Here is an 18,265-nt window from a genome sequence, read left to right as displayed (position 1 = left end):
TACCATGATTTTCAGGATAAAGTCTAAGAGAAAATTTTTTCCGTGTATAAATAATGTCTGTATTTACTTGAATATCATGTTTGCGTAAGATAAGTGAATTAATTATTGACATGATTCTTGAAAAAGCAAGCATGTATTATATATAATTAATGCGATAGCAAAAGAGTTATAAAAAGCGTTCGATGTCACGATATATACATATATATACACATACCTTTTCGCTTATTATATATAGCTACAAAACCGCGAAGGGTGCTTTCCCGGTCGTATCTCTGCGAACGAAAATAAGCGCGATCGAAGTACTTAATGGGAGTACGTCACGCTGACCGCAGATAACATGGTTGGACCGACCGCTGGTGAATAGTTGAACTACAGCGGTAATTTTCGGATGGCGACCGGAAGCATGCCTTTCGATGCCTGTTATAAACGTTAAATCGATTAGGCGAGAACCGAGCTTTTACGCACCGAGCACAAATCGTGTTTTTAACGCTATAGCAAGCGCGCAAAACAGCATCGCGAATCGCGGTATTCGATCAGAATCGACTCTGGTGAACGTCGATTACGCGCATGGATAATGTTTAATGCTCTTTTTCGTTTGCCTTTTTCCGTACGGTTTATTCATTTTTCTTTTTTTTTTTTTTATAGGGCGTATAATATCGCGTTATATCGGTTTTATAACAGACCGGGAACAAAGAGGGGAGGGCAATAAGTACCAATAGTTTATATATGAAACTGCAGTGGCTTATACTCTTTGTCAATGCGCTTTAATATTGCGCGACGCACTGCGACATGTCACGCATGTCGGAGCTTTTCGGGGAAAACGCGCGCGCGAAAGCATTTTATTCGGCAGAATCTGTAAGCCGGCAATCGCTATCGACGTGTATTTACAGTCGGTTTAATGCAGCCGATACCATCGCGTCTATCGGCATATTCGACAACGCTAGAAAATCGATAGCACTATATGTTGGCCAAATAAACGCATGAGTTGTTTACGACTTGAGAGATATTTGCGAAATTTCTGAATTCTCGCATTGCGAATTAAAATTTTACATTTTCGCGAAAAGCTTGAAGATTTTACGTTAATTACGTCCTGCAATATTTAATTCAGTTACGTTTTCATCGAATCTGCATTATTTATCTTATTGTGATGTAAAATAAAGAACTTAGATTAGCTTCCTTTATATATAAAGTTGTAAGTTGTAAATTAAGTATTTTTTCTTAAAAATAACTATATATGTATCTTTCATACTAATTATTTTTTTTAATTAATTATTTTGTATAAAAATATTAAAGTAAGATAATTGACGTTATATCCAAGGGTAAAAAATTCACGATATTATATCCCTTTCGAAATCCTAGTTTTGCCTGATACATTTTTTCCTAAGACCCCGTCATAACTCGAGATATTATCATTTTTAAAATCAAACATCTTGTACATAATATAAAGAGCGAAAAAAGCGATTAAAATGTAAAATCTACTTTATACGCATTTACTTATTTATTTATTTATAAATCTCGCAAGCAGTTTATATAATATAAAGCTCTGAAAATGTTGCTTGAAAAGCTTCGAAGAGAAAAGCGAGCAATTCTTGTTTGTCGAATTTGCCTTGCAACAGTCTCGCCTTTATTTTCTGTTTTCAAACTGTGCACGGAATATCCTACAATACGCTATCGTTCCTCCTTCGTGGAGTAGCCGGCGCGCTGAAATCTTCCGCCGAGATTAAATGACTTCCAGTTGTATAGAATCTTAATGTCGGAAGGCGCTACTTTGCCGGAGATACAGCGCGCTTTCTACGAAACGGCTTCAAGTAGGATTTAATGTTTCGTGAAACACGAAGTACAGATTAAAATGCCTTAGATCGGATTTACCTTCGTTGCTGTATTAAGAGTGATTTTAGAAATATTTGTATCCGCTCGAATAAGTTGAGATTAACGAGTAACAAATGCAGTTCTATCGATATTCTCTTCCGAGAGATAAAGTCCATATATATAATCAAATAAATAATTAAATATATATATATGCGTATACATATGTATGTGTATATAATTAAATATGAAATGTATATTGATATATGTTTTCTTTCTCTTGTACAGTTTCTGTTCGTACGTATAACAAAAAAAACACATAAGAAAAATAATTGAAAGTTTAAATAAATAATTTATAAAATCTTAATAAACGATTTCATGTATACAATAATTATCATACTGAAGTATACATCTTTTCTGTTCGAATCAAAATATTTTACAGAAATACATACATATTTTAGAATAATATATTTTTGCATCTTTTTATTTACATCTTTACATATCCTTAGGAAAACAAAGAATGAAAAAAAATTTTAAAGTCTGAGAAAAATCACATATAAAATCAAATATATATATATACATATATATAAAGTATGTATATCCATAAGAAAGGTAAAAAGAAAAATAATTGAAAAATAGAAAAATAATTTTTGCATTATTTTATTTTTCAAGTACAAAGAAGTGAAGAAAAAATATATATTATATAAGAATATAAAGAAATGAAAACTGTTGCATCGTTCTTTTAAAATAAACTTTAAAATAAAAATTGTTTATACACAGAGAGAATTTTCTCTTAGAATTTATCCTGAAAATCATGATAATTGTGGAACAATATGGTACTGGAAAGAGAAGAATTGTATAAGAGCTTCTCTGATTATTGAAACACATATCTAACTACAATAGGATATAAAATATGTTCGATTAATTTTATTATGTACATATTAATATTTTTTATTGTGGTAAATATTTATTAAAGAAATTCTTATAAAAATTTTCCAATACCTCATTGTCCCATAATTATCATGATTTTCAGGGTAAATTCTACGAGAAAATTCTCTCCGTGTATATGTATATATGTATGTATATATAGAAGCAATTTTTTTCACTCGTTTAAATTTTATTTTTAAGAAAAATATTGCAAATCTTTTTTACTTTATCTTATTATTTTTCCTACAGATATGGATGGAGACTTACATAAGAGAAGAAATTATATATATATATAAGTAGGTAATTCGTCTTCTATATCTTTATTTATAAAAATATTTTAAAACAATATATTTTATTTTGTATCTTTTTAATTTACATCTTTATATAATTATTGAGAAGACAAAGAATTTAAAGGAAGATATGAGAGAAACTCAGGGAAAAAAATCACATAAAAATCAAATATAAATATATATAATTATATGTTTCTCTCATATTTTCCTTTAAATTCTTTGTCTTCTCAATAATTATATAAAGATGTAAATTAAAAAGATTTATATATATATATATATATATATATATATATATATATATAGATATACATATTTTATATATAATTATATATATTTATATTTGATTTTCTCCCCTGAGTTTCTCTCATATCTTCCTTTAAATTCTTTGTCTTCTCAATAATTATATAAAGATGTAAATTAAAAAGATACAAAATAAAATATATCGTTTTAAAATATTTTGATAAATGAAGATATAGAAGACAAATTACATACTTTAATATGATAATTATTGTTATACACATAACAATGATAATTTTACATCATAGTTGTGCATATACATGCACAACCAAGCATTATGATTCTATATACTATTCACTTAAAGAGTTAAGCTTTCATTGTTATTTTGCTGTACGCTTAATACATCCATTAATATTTAATGAAACACGCTAGTAAAAAGTCTCTTAATAAATTAATCATACCTTAATAATAAAATTTCGACGGGTACGTTTATTTTACCAAGTTCCAACAGCTCGCGGCGTCGCGGTCAATATATCGTCTGAAGTTAGCCGCTCACGCATGCGCGCTGCGCGCACGACGCGGCACTCGGAGGAACCTCGCGAAGGTCCACAGTGGCAGTCCGAGAGCGCAGCGCAAGGTATTGCGCTTGTTCGTTTTGTCATTTCAATTTTATTGGCAAGCTGTCATTTCTAGATGTAAAAAAATACGCAAAATACTCTCAGGAAGAATATTGTACGCCAAGGTGAGTGTCGCTGCTGCTTAAGAATGCTTCTTACCTTATATTAATATTTCGCCATAAAATTATATTTTATTAATTTTGCGATTTTTTTATACCACCTTGATTTCCATAAAATACACGCAATTTACACTTGATAAAATATCAATTATTTCCGCAAATAATCTCGCAAATTCGAGCTTAAAACACTTATTTTGGTAACCATAACCTAAACGCTCCAGTAATGTCAACGTTTAATCGTCTCGATTTTTATAATGCATTATGCACTGATTATGCAATGAATATGCATTTGTCATAAATATAAAATGAAAATGTTTGATCATTGATATTTAAAAAAAATGTGACGATATGAATATAATATTATTAATTTGTTTTCCTTGTTTGCAGTTTGAGACAAGATGTCGACGTCAGCAATATATATTTTGGATGTAAAGGGCAAGGTGTTGATCTCACGAAATTATCGTGGCGACATCGAGACTGGTGTCATAGAAAAATTTATGCCATTTGTGATGGAACGCGAGGAGGAAGGTAATCTTACTCCCATTATTCAGACACCGGAGTGTACATACGCATATATAAAATATAACAATCTCTACATCGTGTCCACTACGAAGAAAAATGCAAACATATCCCTGGTATTTGTATTCTTGCACAAGGTGGTGCATGTCATGCAAGAATATTTTAAAGAGTTGGAAGAAGAAAGTATACGAGACAACTTTGTTGTTATTTATGAGCTCCTAGATGAATTGCTGGACTTTGGCTATCCTCAAACCACTGATAGCAAGATTCTGCAAGAATATATTACTCAAGAGGGTCACAAACTGGAGATTCAACCCAGGATTCCTATGGCTGTAACCAATGCTGTCTCTTGGCGATCAGAGGGTATCAAATATCGCAAGAATGAAGTCTTTCTTGACGTAATAGAGTCTGTGAATCTTCTAGCGAATGCCAACGGAAATGTCTTAAGCTCAGAGATTGTTGGTGCCATAAAGATGAGAGTCTATCTGTCAGGAATGCCGGAATTAAGGCTAGGTCTCAATGATAAGGTCCTGTTTGAGTCGACAGGACGCGGTAAGTCTAAATCTGTGGAACTGGAAGACGTCAAATTTCATCAATGCGTGAGGCTGTCACGTTTCGAGAATGACCGAACGATCTCGTTCATCCCGCCGGATGGTGAGTTCGAGCTGATGTCGTACAGACTGAATACGCACGTGAAACCTCTGATATGGATCGAATCCGTGATCGAACGACACGCTCACAGCCGAGTGGAATATATGATAAAGGCGCGTTCGCAGTTCAAGCGTCGCTCGACGGCGAACAACGTGGAGATCGTGATTCCAGTGCCGAACGATGCCGATTCGCCTAAATTCAAGACCACAATTGGCAGCGTCAAGTATTCACCCGAGCAAAGCGCTATCACTTGGATCATCAAGTCTTTCCCCGGCGGTAAGGAGTACCTCATGAGGGCGCACTTTGGTCTGCCGTCGGTAGTCGGGGAGGATGTCGAAGGCAAACCACCTATACAAGTGAAGTTCGAGATACCGTATTTTACTACGTCTGGTATTCAAGTGCGATACTTGAAGATCATTGAGAAGAGCGGGTATCAGGCTCTACCATGGGTACGCTACATCACGCAGAACGGGGATTACCAACTACGGACGAATTAGCTAGGCGACAACGGAGTGGATGACATCAGGATCTCGGGCGTTGTGCCTGAGTACAAGGACTAGTCGAATTCATAGTATGCTTCAGAGCGGATTAGAATCGACGGTAATTATTTTACCATTCCGATACAATATATTGGAAAGATGATGCGAAATATGGTGCAAAAAGAAATTAGATTTTTTATTTCTTCGTTTCAAGAAATTCCATACTCTGTACGCGTTTGGTTTTAATAGATTTAATATTTCTTTAAAACAAGCTAATATATGCATATGATTAAAAATTCCTCTTTATGGACAGTTTGCATTTGAAATTGATCCGTGTCTTCAGAGTACTTAAATGGATTTTTGCGTTTGATATCGATGGAGTAAATTTTATATCTCATTTTATTTTTTAAACACGATGTCGATATAACAACATTTAATAAAACATGTATATCACAACTTTATGTCAGAATCATGTATAAATATCGGCAATTTATTTTATATTTTTTTATGAGAGGCGAATTCACAAACAGGCAGAACCACTCGGTTGTTAATTAAAAACTTTAAATAGTATTATATGAATAAAGATTAAATGTATACCAATATCACATGTTTAATAATCGTAATATTATTAGGTTTATGTCGGTTCGACGCATATTAATTGTAAGATAACGTAAAGATATATTAAATTTTTAAAAGAAATGAAATATATATATATATATAGAAATTATTTTTTTTAATAATATCATTCCTATGTCACATTTTCATTCCTTTTCTTTGTAATATAATATCAGTTACCTGTTCCCTTAAGAATTCTCCTCGGAAAATCGAAGATTGCTTGGCTATGTTGCATCGAGACTGGCAGAAAGCTCGTCGGTGCGAGAAAAAAACGATAAATATTTCAACGAGAGAGAGAGAGAGAGAAATCGTTCGTGTCGTAGTTTTGCATGCATACAGAGAAGGGAGACACGAAAACGCGATTAGAGCGAAATAGTGGAAGCCCAAAACTTTTTTTATTTCGGCCTCTTTTTCTCGCCCTCCGAATGCTCGCGGTATGCAAATTTTTTTTGGTATGAACGCGCACGAGCGTGTAATAATTTTATGGAAATCAGTAGTCTCGCCAAGTAGTGCTCGCTCGCACAGAATTTCATACGCATGCGCGCGTGCGAATCGGGAAAAAGAGTATGGACCACGAGAGGAAAAAATCTCTCACACCATATCGCGATAAGTGACGCCTTCGTGGTCCAGGTACGTCGTATCGAGAAAAGAATGACGTTCGCATGCTTATCCCGTATTCATCGGCAGTACCGAACGAATTTTTTCTCCTTTTTTTTTTTTTCATTACTCCTTTCTTTTTTATCTCGATCCGCCCACCCTGTTACGAGCTGCATTACGGCGCGCCGGAATGCAACGGGCAGATAGCGATGGTAATGTTCGGTTGCTGCATAGATAGTAATCGGCCTGGAAATGGGTAAAGGAGGTTGTTACGAGTGAATTAGCGGGTCCCTGTGCGCGTGCAATGTGTTCGAAGTAGTTGCAGGGAATCCCCAAGAGTCAGTTTAATGAGAGAAATTTTTAGCAACCGATTGTGTGTGACGAGAAGATGTAATTTGTACGTCATTTGTATAAGAAATTCATTATTATTAGTTATTATTTTTTTGGCTAAATCTGGATCTAAATATGTATATTATCTTTGATTCGGTTATTCATGTTATTTTTCTATCTGTGGTTTTATCATTTATTTTTATAATTCATTTTTCATTATTTATAATTATTTCTCAAACATTATTTTCAAATTAATTTTTATAACTTTTATAATTACTTGTGACAAGAATCTATTGCAAAAAAAAAGTTGATAAAAGACGGCGCATGCTGTGAATGATAAAGTGTTCTACTTCTAACAAAGTAAGCAAGACAAATGACACGGTAAATGATGATAACGATAACGGGAGAGTTAAGAAGATATAGAAGTTACAAATTCTTTTGAAGACGTAAGGGAATTCAATCATACTCTTGCTTTAGGAAGATACACATAATCAATATAAAAGAACATAGAGCTAATATAAATTCTTATTTTACATTTGAATTAGCATTAGCGTTTTCCAGTAATCATCAATTAAAATTCTATATATATATTTTTTTTTTCAATAATAATTAATCAAATAAGTATCCTAAGCCAAGATGATGACAAATGATTTCTTTTACGTTTTTGGAATCGTATACTCTTAATCTGGCGCTCCCATCATTTCTTCTTATCTTCTTACAATTAACCGATAAGAGGCGAGCGGTCAATGAAGAAAATATCAGAATCGATTGCGCCGATGTTATTAATTAACACGTTAGACTCGTTCGATTAAATACGAGAAAACGAGAGAATTCTTAACGCGTTTGAAACGGAAAGGATCTTTCGAAAAAAAAAGAAAAGGGAAAAAAGGAACAACCATTTCAATTCGATCGACGAGACTCTCACGAGTACAAAACCGCCAGTGGAATTCGAGTCGAGTAATTTCCAAGGGATTCATCTTCTCTCTCTCTTTCTCTTCTTCTCGGTATATGTTGCAGAGTCGTTAATAAAAAAGGCAAATTTACGCCGGTCGAGCCGGTAGCGTTGAGGAAATCCGACCCGATCGCGAGATGCCTGGCGGCGTAATGGGATGCGCGGAAGGAGAGAAGCTCCTGAGAATTTTCCTGCCTCCGTCGTGCACCTGCAACATCCGTCTCATCCGTTCTCGTCGACGGCGGTAGGAAATTCAGGCAGAGAGAGAGACGATTTAAAGTTGCACCAGCGCGTTTCTCCCGCGAGAAACTCTCGTCCGTCATCCAGCGAGCCGATTTTCTCCCTCTCCGACGTTCTCCGCGATATTAAAACTTATCTGGAAAATATATGTATATGTGCGCGCGTAGTCTAGACGTGTACACCAAGATGCCAGACGAAGACACGTACGGTGAAAGAAAGTTTGGGCGAGTTTGCGAGTTGCATTAACGAAGTCGCGCCGCGAAAACATCATCGCGAATCGATATCGATTGTACGTCGGTGCCGACTCAGGAACCTCGAGTAATTTGGTCGTCGTTTATATATAAGCGAGGAGAGTGTGCACTTATCCCTAGAGCGGAAATTCGCCAACTTTGGAGACTCCAAAATTCGAAATCCGCGCAGTTAGCGCTAAATGCCGAGTATCCATCCAAAACTCGAGTAGTCGAGTAGTTGATTATGTCAGTCAAGTGTTTTGCAACTGCAAATTTAGCGCTAAACACGTCCAACTTGAGTTTTATACAAGGTGTAACAATAATGTAGGCCACTATTTCAGAAGCATTATTCTCATATCTGCTCATCATGCGAAATAAGCAAAAAAGTTAATACATAAACATATGATTAAAAGTGATTTTTTAACTGGCTCTTCGTCCTGCCAGGACACTTGACAGATGCTACTTATATAGATGCGGTTACCATCCTTTATATTTCAAGTAGCTGTCCTTTAGATTTATTCTTTTTTTCTAATTCAATTTTGTCTTTTATTTTTTATTCAGCGGTTTAATGTAATATATATCATATTAACATGAAAATTTGAGAAACGAAAACGGAATCTCTTATCTGGAATTTCTTTAAGAAATCAAGGATTTGTTCCAACATAGTCAAATCAATTTTAAACTATAAAGATTATGTAGACTTCTGATAGTCATGAGATAATTTTTTTGGTCGCAAACTGATTCGGAAACATATGTTGAAATAAAACCCTATTTTCAGGTTCGTATTTTATCGTCTCAAAAAATCTAGACAATGAGAGGTTCATATTTTTGTTACACCCTGCATTTGCGTGGAATAAAGATCAAACGTGATGAAGATTCGACAACCTGCAAATCTATTTCGCAGAATATTCCGATATTTCAACACGTCCAACTTGAGTTTTATACAAGGTGTAACAATAATGTAGGCCACTATTTCAGGAGCATTATTCTCATATCTGCTCATCATGCGAAATAAGCAAAAAAGTTAATACATAAACATATGATTAAAAGTGATTTTTTAACTGGCTCTTCGTCCTGCCAGGACACTTGACAGATGCTACTTATATAGATGCGGTTACCATCCTTTATATTTCAAGTAGCTGTCCTTTAGATTTATTCTTTTTTTCTAATTCAATTTTGTCTTTTATTTTTTATTCAGCGGTTTAATGTAATATATATCATATTAACATGAAAATTTGAGAAACGAAAACGGAATCTCTTATCTGGAATTTCTTTAAGAAATCAAGGATTTGTTCCAACATAGTCAAATCAATTTGAAACTATAAAGATTATGTAGACTTCTGATAGTCATGGGATAATTTTTTTGGTCGCAAACTGATTCGGAAACATATGTTGAAACAAAACCTTATTTTCAGGTTCGTCCTTTATCGTCTCAAAAAATCTAGACAATGAGAGGTTCATATTTTTGTTACACCCTGCATTTGCGTGGAATAAAGATCAAACGTGATGAAGATTCGACAACCTGCAAATCTATTTCGCAGAATATTCCGATATTTAAAATTGAGAAGATACTCGCGCGTTTCGTATTTCCATATTTCGTTGAGAACTAATGGAAAACGCGACTCGAAACGCGGCTTTTTACCGCGCATTGTAATTTACATCGTGTATTATGGCTCGTACACCCCCCATTAAATACACATGCGCGTGTATTAAACACGACTGGGATATATTCCATGCGCGAGAGAGAAAATGATGTTAAAATAATTTCGTTGCAGACATATATATATATATATATTCCTCGGCTAATTATGCGCGGGATGCTTCTCTCCCATCTACATAATGACATGCACAAAATGGAAATATCGAGCTGCTACGAAATCAATTATTGTTGATAATATTAATCATCAATTGTGCTTACCGAAACTCTCCCAGTTTTCCTCCCTTCCTCTTTTTGGCATAATTATTCATGCGTACGCGGCATTACACAATGTAACACGCGGAAGGAAAAGAGGAAGGAGGGCGGGTTTCTTGGAAGAGAATGTTATAATGAAACTCCTATGTTTAAGTAAATAGCTTTAAAGCTACGAAATATTACATAGTTGTCTGTTTCTCTCACGGCATTCGAAGCTACTTTAAATAGTTATCATACTCTCGTCGTGTATAGTTCGTATCTCGCCCTATTAAATTACAAGGTCTTTCGACGTTATCAGGGAGTGACTTTTGAAATTTGAAAATTTATTTCCGCAGATAAAATATACATATTTCCCTTATTCTCTTACCCACAATGAATAAAATATATTCTTCATTTTTGCACGTGCGTTACATATTCATTGTATATATGAAATATATATTGGTCAAGCAACAATAATATCTTTTAACTATTCGCATGTACACACGCACCTGTGTACGCACGCATACTTTTACAGATACGCATACATATATATATAGTATATAGAGACATGAAAACAGATATGCGTCCGCTAGCGCGTTAAAATACAGATTGTGAGATCGCGGCTTTCACAAATTCGGCGCGATCGACGAATCGAATTATTCGAGACGGTGAATTCCGATGTCAATTCCGTTTACAATCATCCTGATGAAACTCCGCGTCAAATAGCCACGTTTGTGACTAATTGCACGCTTTGAATATACGAAGCGTACCGTTGAATTTCCGCACTCATCTACGTCCGTGCGTCATTAACTTCGAAACTATGTTGAAAATCATCGTGCACCGACAGTTCGCTCACACGTTTAAATCGAGGGACCCGATTAAATCGAGAGAATTTTTAATCAAAATATTTTATACATTTTTCTACACGGTTAATTATTTGTTAAAAAAAATGAAGGAGAATTATTTCCAGGACCTCTCAATTTCATAAATGTGACTGGTACATTTTTTACAGAGGAAAAAAATAAACTACGCGGTCAATAGTTTTCAGATATCAATGCTTCACAATTTTTATTTTTTAAAAAATATATTGAGATTTCTAGCAAGAGTCATTTTCATAGAAATTTTTCATCAAAATTTTTAATATAACAATTCTAATTTTAATTTAATCAAAATTTGGCTTGGAATAAGGTAGAATTTTTTCAGGATGGCATGGGATTTAAAAATCGATATCTCGAAATATAGATCGCGTGTCGCATTTATGATTTTTTTTTGTGATTTGTTCTCTAATAAAAAAATCCTATAAAAATAATCGACGAAGTCGAAGGGTCTAAGTAATAACATTCTTGTCAAAAAAACACCGCGATAGATTTTTTGCAGTGGAATATTAAGAAAAAAAATTGCATGACGTTGATTTCTCTTTTTGCGCTCGTCACTATACGTGAATTTTTTCTTCTCGGTAAAAGAAGGCCATGTATTTACTTGCATATGTATTCCAAAGCAGACGCTTTGCGACGCAGGCGGATATAATACTAACCGCCGGTGTTTACCACAATTCCGTTATATGTATTATAAGTCCCGTAAAAGCCCGCGCGAACTTCCGCGAGACGCGCGCGGCGAGGGTGTGTTTTTAGGGGAGTTTGGCATTGGCAAACTCAATTCGAGTTTATGTTCCTTGTGTACAAAGTGCTCGCGCGAAAGTTACGATGCGCGAAAATGCGCCATTATGAGTCCTAAAGTTATCCTTCTCTCCAGCTAAAATATACATAAGTTCTCTCTGCGAGCGATATCGCACGGTTTCTTCTTCTTTCCGGTATCGTATTTTATACGATGCCGAACGTGTCTCGAAACTTTGTCCCGCGGCTCTTTGAAGACGTTGCTTTATTTATTTATGTAATTAACGTCTTACTGTCTTCAAAGTTTTTCGCGTTAATATCTAGTTTGTATCTTCTATATATTAAATTTGTTCATCGAAAAATATTGTTTTCTCAAAGTAAAAGAATTGTATACTATAAAATTTCTCGGATATTTTGAAGTATTTTTAAAATAAAATTTGTTAATAAAAAACGGGAGTATTATTTTATTATGCAGACTATTTGGATCATATTGTTCCAGTAACGTATATGTTTATATATCGAATGTAAATTGCACTATAAATTGTAAACATATATGCAACGTATATGTCACATGTTTACAATTTACAGTGCAGCGCGTGTTTGTCACTGGATGATTTTAATTAGAAGAATGGATGAAGTTAATATGAGTGAATTGAAAGAAATTTATGAGTAAATAACATGTAACATAATTTAATCATTCATCCCCTAAATCTCATGCTCGTATACCCTATATGCATCATGCTTTCTTTATGGTGTTTAATTGTAAAATAATGTACTTTTTGTTACAAAAAAATAAGTCTCATTTTGTTTACACGTCTACATTATAAATTAAGAATATTTGATATTAATCTTTAAAAGATTCTCTTCTTTTTAGATAAGAAAATCCTTTCGGCGACTATTTTAAATTAAAGTATTCTAAAGAGGATTAACTTCAAAATAAATGGGAACATTTTTAAATGAGAATATAATTTTTAGTCGTTTTTCTTGCACACAAAAAAAAATACGTTTATTAAAGTTTAATATTATTTTAATAAAGAAATCTTATACTTTGTAATTACAAAACTTGAATATGCACATGTGTATCGTAATTATGTAAAACACTATAAAGAGAGCGAGTCGCTATTTGAAAAAGTTTCAAAGGAGATATATCGAATGGTTCGAACGCAACGCGCAATCTTCGTCGTTTTATATAATCTTGGCCAAAGAGCAAAAGCTTGATACGTACCCCTTCTCGTCTCGAAGAAGCAAACAACTTCGGTGCGAGTGCGTGTGTATGTTATGTATACGCAGAAGCCGGAAGCCCAACCCGACAGTTTCGAGAGCGAAATTGTGAGTTATGGGGTTGCGCTCGAAAAAGCAGCATTTACCGCAGTCGTTTAGGAAAAGGCAAGCCATCGGCCGGCTCTCTCGCAAATAGTGCTCCGCATTGATTTATCACCGAGCGAAAAAGACGAGTTTGAGGTCGCGCGCGCATAGAGAAGGGAGGTTTAACCGAGGGAGAGACGAGTGTCAAGCTCACGAGAGAGGAGCCCGTGCGAACGGTTGCGAGGAGAGTGACAAAACGCCAACCCCTACGGCAAGACCGCGGCGATCCGTCACTTGGCCGCGAGCCAATCGGGTCGCGCGAGGGACTTCCCCTGTTTTCGTTCGTTCGCGCCGCGCGACTTCGACGTCTGATTGCAAATTACATTCCCGGACCGATCTGGGGGAACTATTCTCGTCTCGCCACTTCGTGGCGATCTTCCGCGCTGATTCTCAGAGGGCTCAAACTTGATCCGTCGCGTCCTCCCTCTCGACACGGGCCGTTTGTCACGGTGCATTAAACTGTCACGACTTAGTCCCGGTGATTCTAAAAGCGTCGATTGGGGCTAGTTAACCCTGTCCCTCTGAAGCCCCGGGGCTTCTTCTTTGGGCCGGAATTTCCTATAAGACTGATTAGATTGTGATAAGGAAACTTTGAGAAATGTCATTTATTTCCAAAGTTATTTCTTTCTATTCAATTTAGAGACGACGCGACCCGATCAGATAGACACGTGCGAATTGTGTGATTCGCGTTATCGTATTCTCTCCCGACGATAGCGGTTCAGCTTTAAATTTATCGAACGCTCGTCGCGCATTTAGCACCAAACTCAGGTCCTTGTTTACATTAAATGCATGCAACGTGTTACGTCCGCAAAACTTAGAACTATGCAACTATGTTTAGCGTTAGGACCCACGTATTGTGTCCCCCATATGTACTCTGTAACATATCGATAACAATTTCCCCCGAGTTTCCAAGAGCTTTAACACTCATTATTTTAATAGAACCAAATATTGTGTTCGCCAAAAGAATTTCATATTTCACGCGTAGGTCATTTTCGTGTCTTTATTCGCGACTTTGTAACCGCGCTCGTATACATAAGACACGAGATAAGGGAAAAGAAAATAGGGGAAGAAAAAAAGGTCGGAGGAAGAGAAAAACTCTACATATACATATAGGAGAGTCTCTCGTTATTCGCTCTGTTTGAAATTATTCGCGCCCTCCGGCCGTCAAATTGGTCGGCGCGTCATTTGCAAGGCGGGCGTTTATTTACATAACGCATACGCCGTCGAAATGTCGACAATCGAGAGATCGACATTACTGGTCCCATCGCGCGTGCGATGTAGCGCTATGTCCCCTTTACCACGCATTTGCATACAAGCATACGCCGACAAACAGCGCTGCACTCGAATGCATTAACCCCCAGAGGGCTCAAACCAAAGGGACGCGCGCCCGATGTCTCCAGACTACTCTGTGCACCGTATTTGCATTTACCGATGCCTGTTGTTTGTTCCTCTTCCCAACCCTCTTCACACCCGTTAGAAAAGCCGGGAACACGCGTCCGCGTCGGGAGAGTGCACGGAGATGTTCACCAGGGATCTTATCTCGGCCTTCTCTCTCTCTCTCTCCGAAACTTTCGTCGCGCTTATATTTATATTTATGCGCTTTTGTTCGTCGCGCGAGTTCTCGGGGTGATATCGAACGATTTTTACCTACCGTCAAAAGTCGACGTAAAACAAAACGACTCCGGTATATAGGTGAAAGGTGTGTACGTGAGAGGAAATTTTTATGGGGATGCTTTTTGCGTTGGCGTTTTCTAAAACTATACGTAGAGAGAGATTATCCGAGATTAACGATCTTTTTAAATGTTCTTGAAATATGCATTTACACAGCGCGCGTTACATTTTATCCCGTAGTTTACATTCGGCGTCGTGTATCGTTTAATTCCGTCATGTTGTTTGCTTTTACGCTGTTTCGCGGAGATGTTGAAAATACAAATAAACTACGTTCCATTTTACTTTTTTTTTTTTTTAAGCATTATTCTGTATTGTCGAGTTGCAATAATCATCCGATTCATTGCACATTTAAATTGCCATTATAGTTTGCTTGCATTGTATTATGTGAAATTGCTATAAAGAATAGTGCATTTCCTTCTCTCTCTCTGAGGTAAATCATAAATTTTTTACGAATACTTTTACTTTATAGCTATAGTGAACATTTTCATCTGTGTGTTTCAAAAAAAGTTTCAACATTTGCTTATTTATTTATGAACAATAAATGTTTCTTCTATAAAACGAGTATACTCGTAATATCTATGGCGAGTAATATACATCCAAAATTCTGAATCAATTTAATTACGTCACGACGAGATGAGATCAAAGTTAAGGAGATTATTTGTTCATCTAACAACCGATTGGGACTAATTGGAGTTTACAGGATGAAATTAACCTAATAGTTAGTCAATTTACTATACTCCATCTAAATCTAAACTCTGTTCAATGTTTCACAACCAAGTTCGCGCAAATCAGCTTTTATTATTTCAATCTACGAAGCTTTAATACTGTGCATATATGGAATATTATGCATATCAGTCGTATATTTTGCTGGAACATCTCCGTTTAAATTTACGCAAGCATCATCTTATAAGAGCTTATGGAGCATGAATAAATATAGTTACGCAATATTAGAAATTTTATGTTACTGAAGGATGTCTTTATCGTAAATACTAACCGTGCGCAACGAAAAATTTCATCAAAAATGCTGGAGGAAAATTTAAAGTAGAATGAAAGAAACAACATATTTAAAAAAATATTTACGACCTGAATTTTAAATGTATTTATACAATAAGTGGATAATAGTAGAATAACGAGACTACATTGAAAAAAATTGTATTTTCATTCTAAAAATTATTTTTATTTTTAGAATACTCTATTTTGAAATAGACGTCAAAAGAATTTTCTTCCTTTAAAAGAGGAATCCTATAAAAATTACTATAATTTATAAAAATGTGAGTTAAATGGGGTTTATTTTATATATTAAGAAAAAAATACATTATTTTACAGTATACAGGCAAAGAAAAACCATAAATAATGTATGTAAATCGAGCATGAGGCACGAAATTTGGGTTCTAAATGATTAAATTAAGTTATGTTACATTTATTCCCTCTCGTAAACGCTTTTCTTATTAAATTGCTCAAGGATTCTTTTTCGAAAATACTTATTAACTTAATCTATTCTTCTAATAAATTAAAACCATTCAGTGCAATACTGCATTGCATTGTAAATTGCAACACTATATTATAATTATATACATTGCTGCAACCAATGTAACCATATAAGACCAAATGCACGGTCCATAAACATACATTCGTTTGTTATTAACAAAGAGTATATTCTAAATTTTATAGGATATTCTAGAAATATTAAAAAATATCTGTTAAGAGAGGAATTTTATACAGTCCTGTTAAGAAGGCTAGTATACATTGCGAGAATACAATTTTCTCAATGTAAAAAATGTACATAGAAAGAATTTTCTTTTAAAATTTACCCTGAAAATCATGGTAATCGTAGGACAATATGGTATTGAAAGAATTTTATGAGTTTCTCTAATTAAAATATTTGCCACAATAAAAAAATTAATAAATATGTACGATTAATTTTACTATGTACATACAGATTAATATTTTTTGTTTCCAAGAGAAAATTCTCTCTCCGTGTAGATTTTAATATTATATTTAATTTAAATATTTTTCTATTATATGTTCTCAATTACCGTAATAAAAATATTAATATCTATTACAAAAAAATATGTTCGACTAATTTTACTATGTGCATATTAATATTTTTTTTTTTTTATCGTGGTAAATATTATTCAGAAAAATTCTTATAAAATTCTTCCAATATCATATTGTTCCAAAATTCTCTCCGAACACGCATTACACGTTCGCCGTAAATTGAAAAAACGATGCGACATAAATCGCGTTGATTAATAGGGATTAAAATGCCAACTATTGTTTAATGCAAACTATTATTTGATTCAATCATGATTATTACGATCGATTCGCGAGAGGTTTAACTGGGAATTAGATATCGCACTGTCAGATAGATTGTAACGCTTTCCATAAATGGAACGATTTGCGCTGGTATCTAGAATATGTATGCGCGCCGCATACATTTGCGGTGACGCATCTACTATTATTGTAAAGCATCGGATAAATTATACCTGGGAGCGAGTAATCGGTTTGTATCCGCGCGAATGTGAGCCGACCGCGAAAAATCTCTGTAGCCCGTACTTTACATTCGTTAATGAGCGCGGTTTGCATTATTGCCGCGCACGCGGGAAATGCTTCGACCGGAAATTTATCAGATTGTCTTTGACAGAAGCCTTATTCGATTACAGAGCATTGTACGGATTGATTCACAGGCCCTCATCAATTCGCATCTCTCGTACGCCATCGTTGTTCGGCACGGGCGACATAATTATTCTCGCACGACATTCACAACTATATATACGCGCACACGTATATATACATATTTACATCTGTATATGTATCTTAAATGCATTATTACGTCGCATTATGCGGAGCACATTGGCAACTATATCGCGTATCGCGGAGTTGACAATTATCATTTATATTTTAGCGTGTCTCTCTCCTTCTCTTTAGTCGACGCGGAGCACAATGGAAGCGTTCGAGAACAAAAGAACCTTAGTACAATAGTTGATGTTTATTTGGGCTTTCGGGGGTTAACAATGCGCGAGCTTGCATTATTATTTCCGATGCGCATGCGCACACACACGTTTGCATTATTACACGCGTTATGCAATCGCAAACGCGCGCGGTTGTAACGCATC

The 18,265-nt window shown here is 35.2% G+C and overlaps 2 protein-coding genes across 5 annotated transcripts in view; one reads left to right on the top strand and one right to left on the bottom strand.

The window, feature by feature from the left end:
- NLG-5 (neuroligin 5) overlaps positions 1–18,265 on the bottom strand; it is a 220,342-nt gene that overhangs the window by 50,242 nt on the left and 151,835 nt on the right. The window lies entirely within an intron of this gene.
- On the top strand, positions 3,854–6,369 carry AP-1mu (adaptor protein complex 1, mu subunit). The gene is made up of 2 exons (XM_029311972.2): positions 3,854–4,002; positions 4,384–6,369. The coding sequence occupies exon 2, from the start codon at positions 4,395–4,397 to the stop codon at positions 5,661–5,663; it is 1,269 nt and encodes a 422-aa protein (XP_029167805.1). The 5' UTR covers positions 3,854–4,002; positions 4,384–4,394; the 3' UTR covers positions 5,664–6,369.

This window comes from Nylanderia fulva, unplaced genomic scaffold (assembly GCF_048542155.1).
Source record: "Nylanderia fulva isolate GAGA-0341 unplaced genomic scaffold, ASM4854215v1 Scaffold17, whole genome shotgun sequence".
NCBI classification, from domain to species: domain Eukaryota; kingdom Metazoa; phylum Arthropoda; class Insecta; order Hymenoptera; family Formicidae; genus Nylanderia; species Nylanderia fulva.
Note: the sequence above shows the minus strand (reverse complement) of the source record. Positions and strands in the feature narration are given on the sequence as shown.

Bases quoted from the DNA above. Each gene is read 5' to 3' on its own strand.
- AP-1mu (XM_029311972.2), top strand. From the start codon at position 4,395: ATGTCGACGTCAGCAATATATATTTTGGATGTAAAGGGCAAGGTGTTG.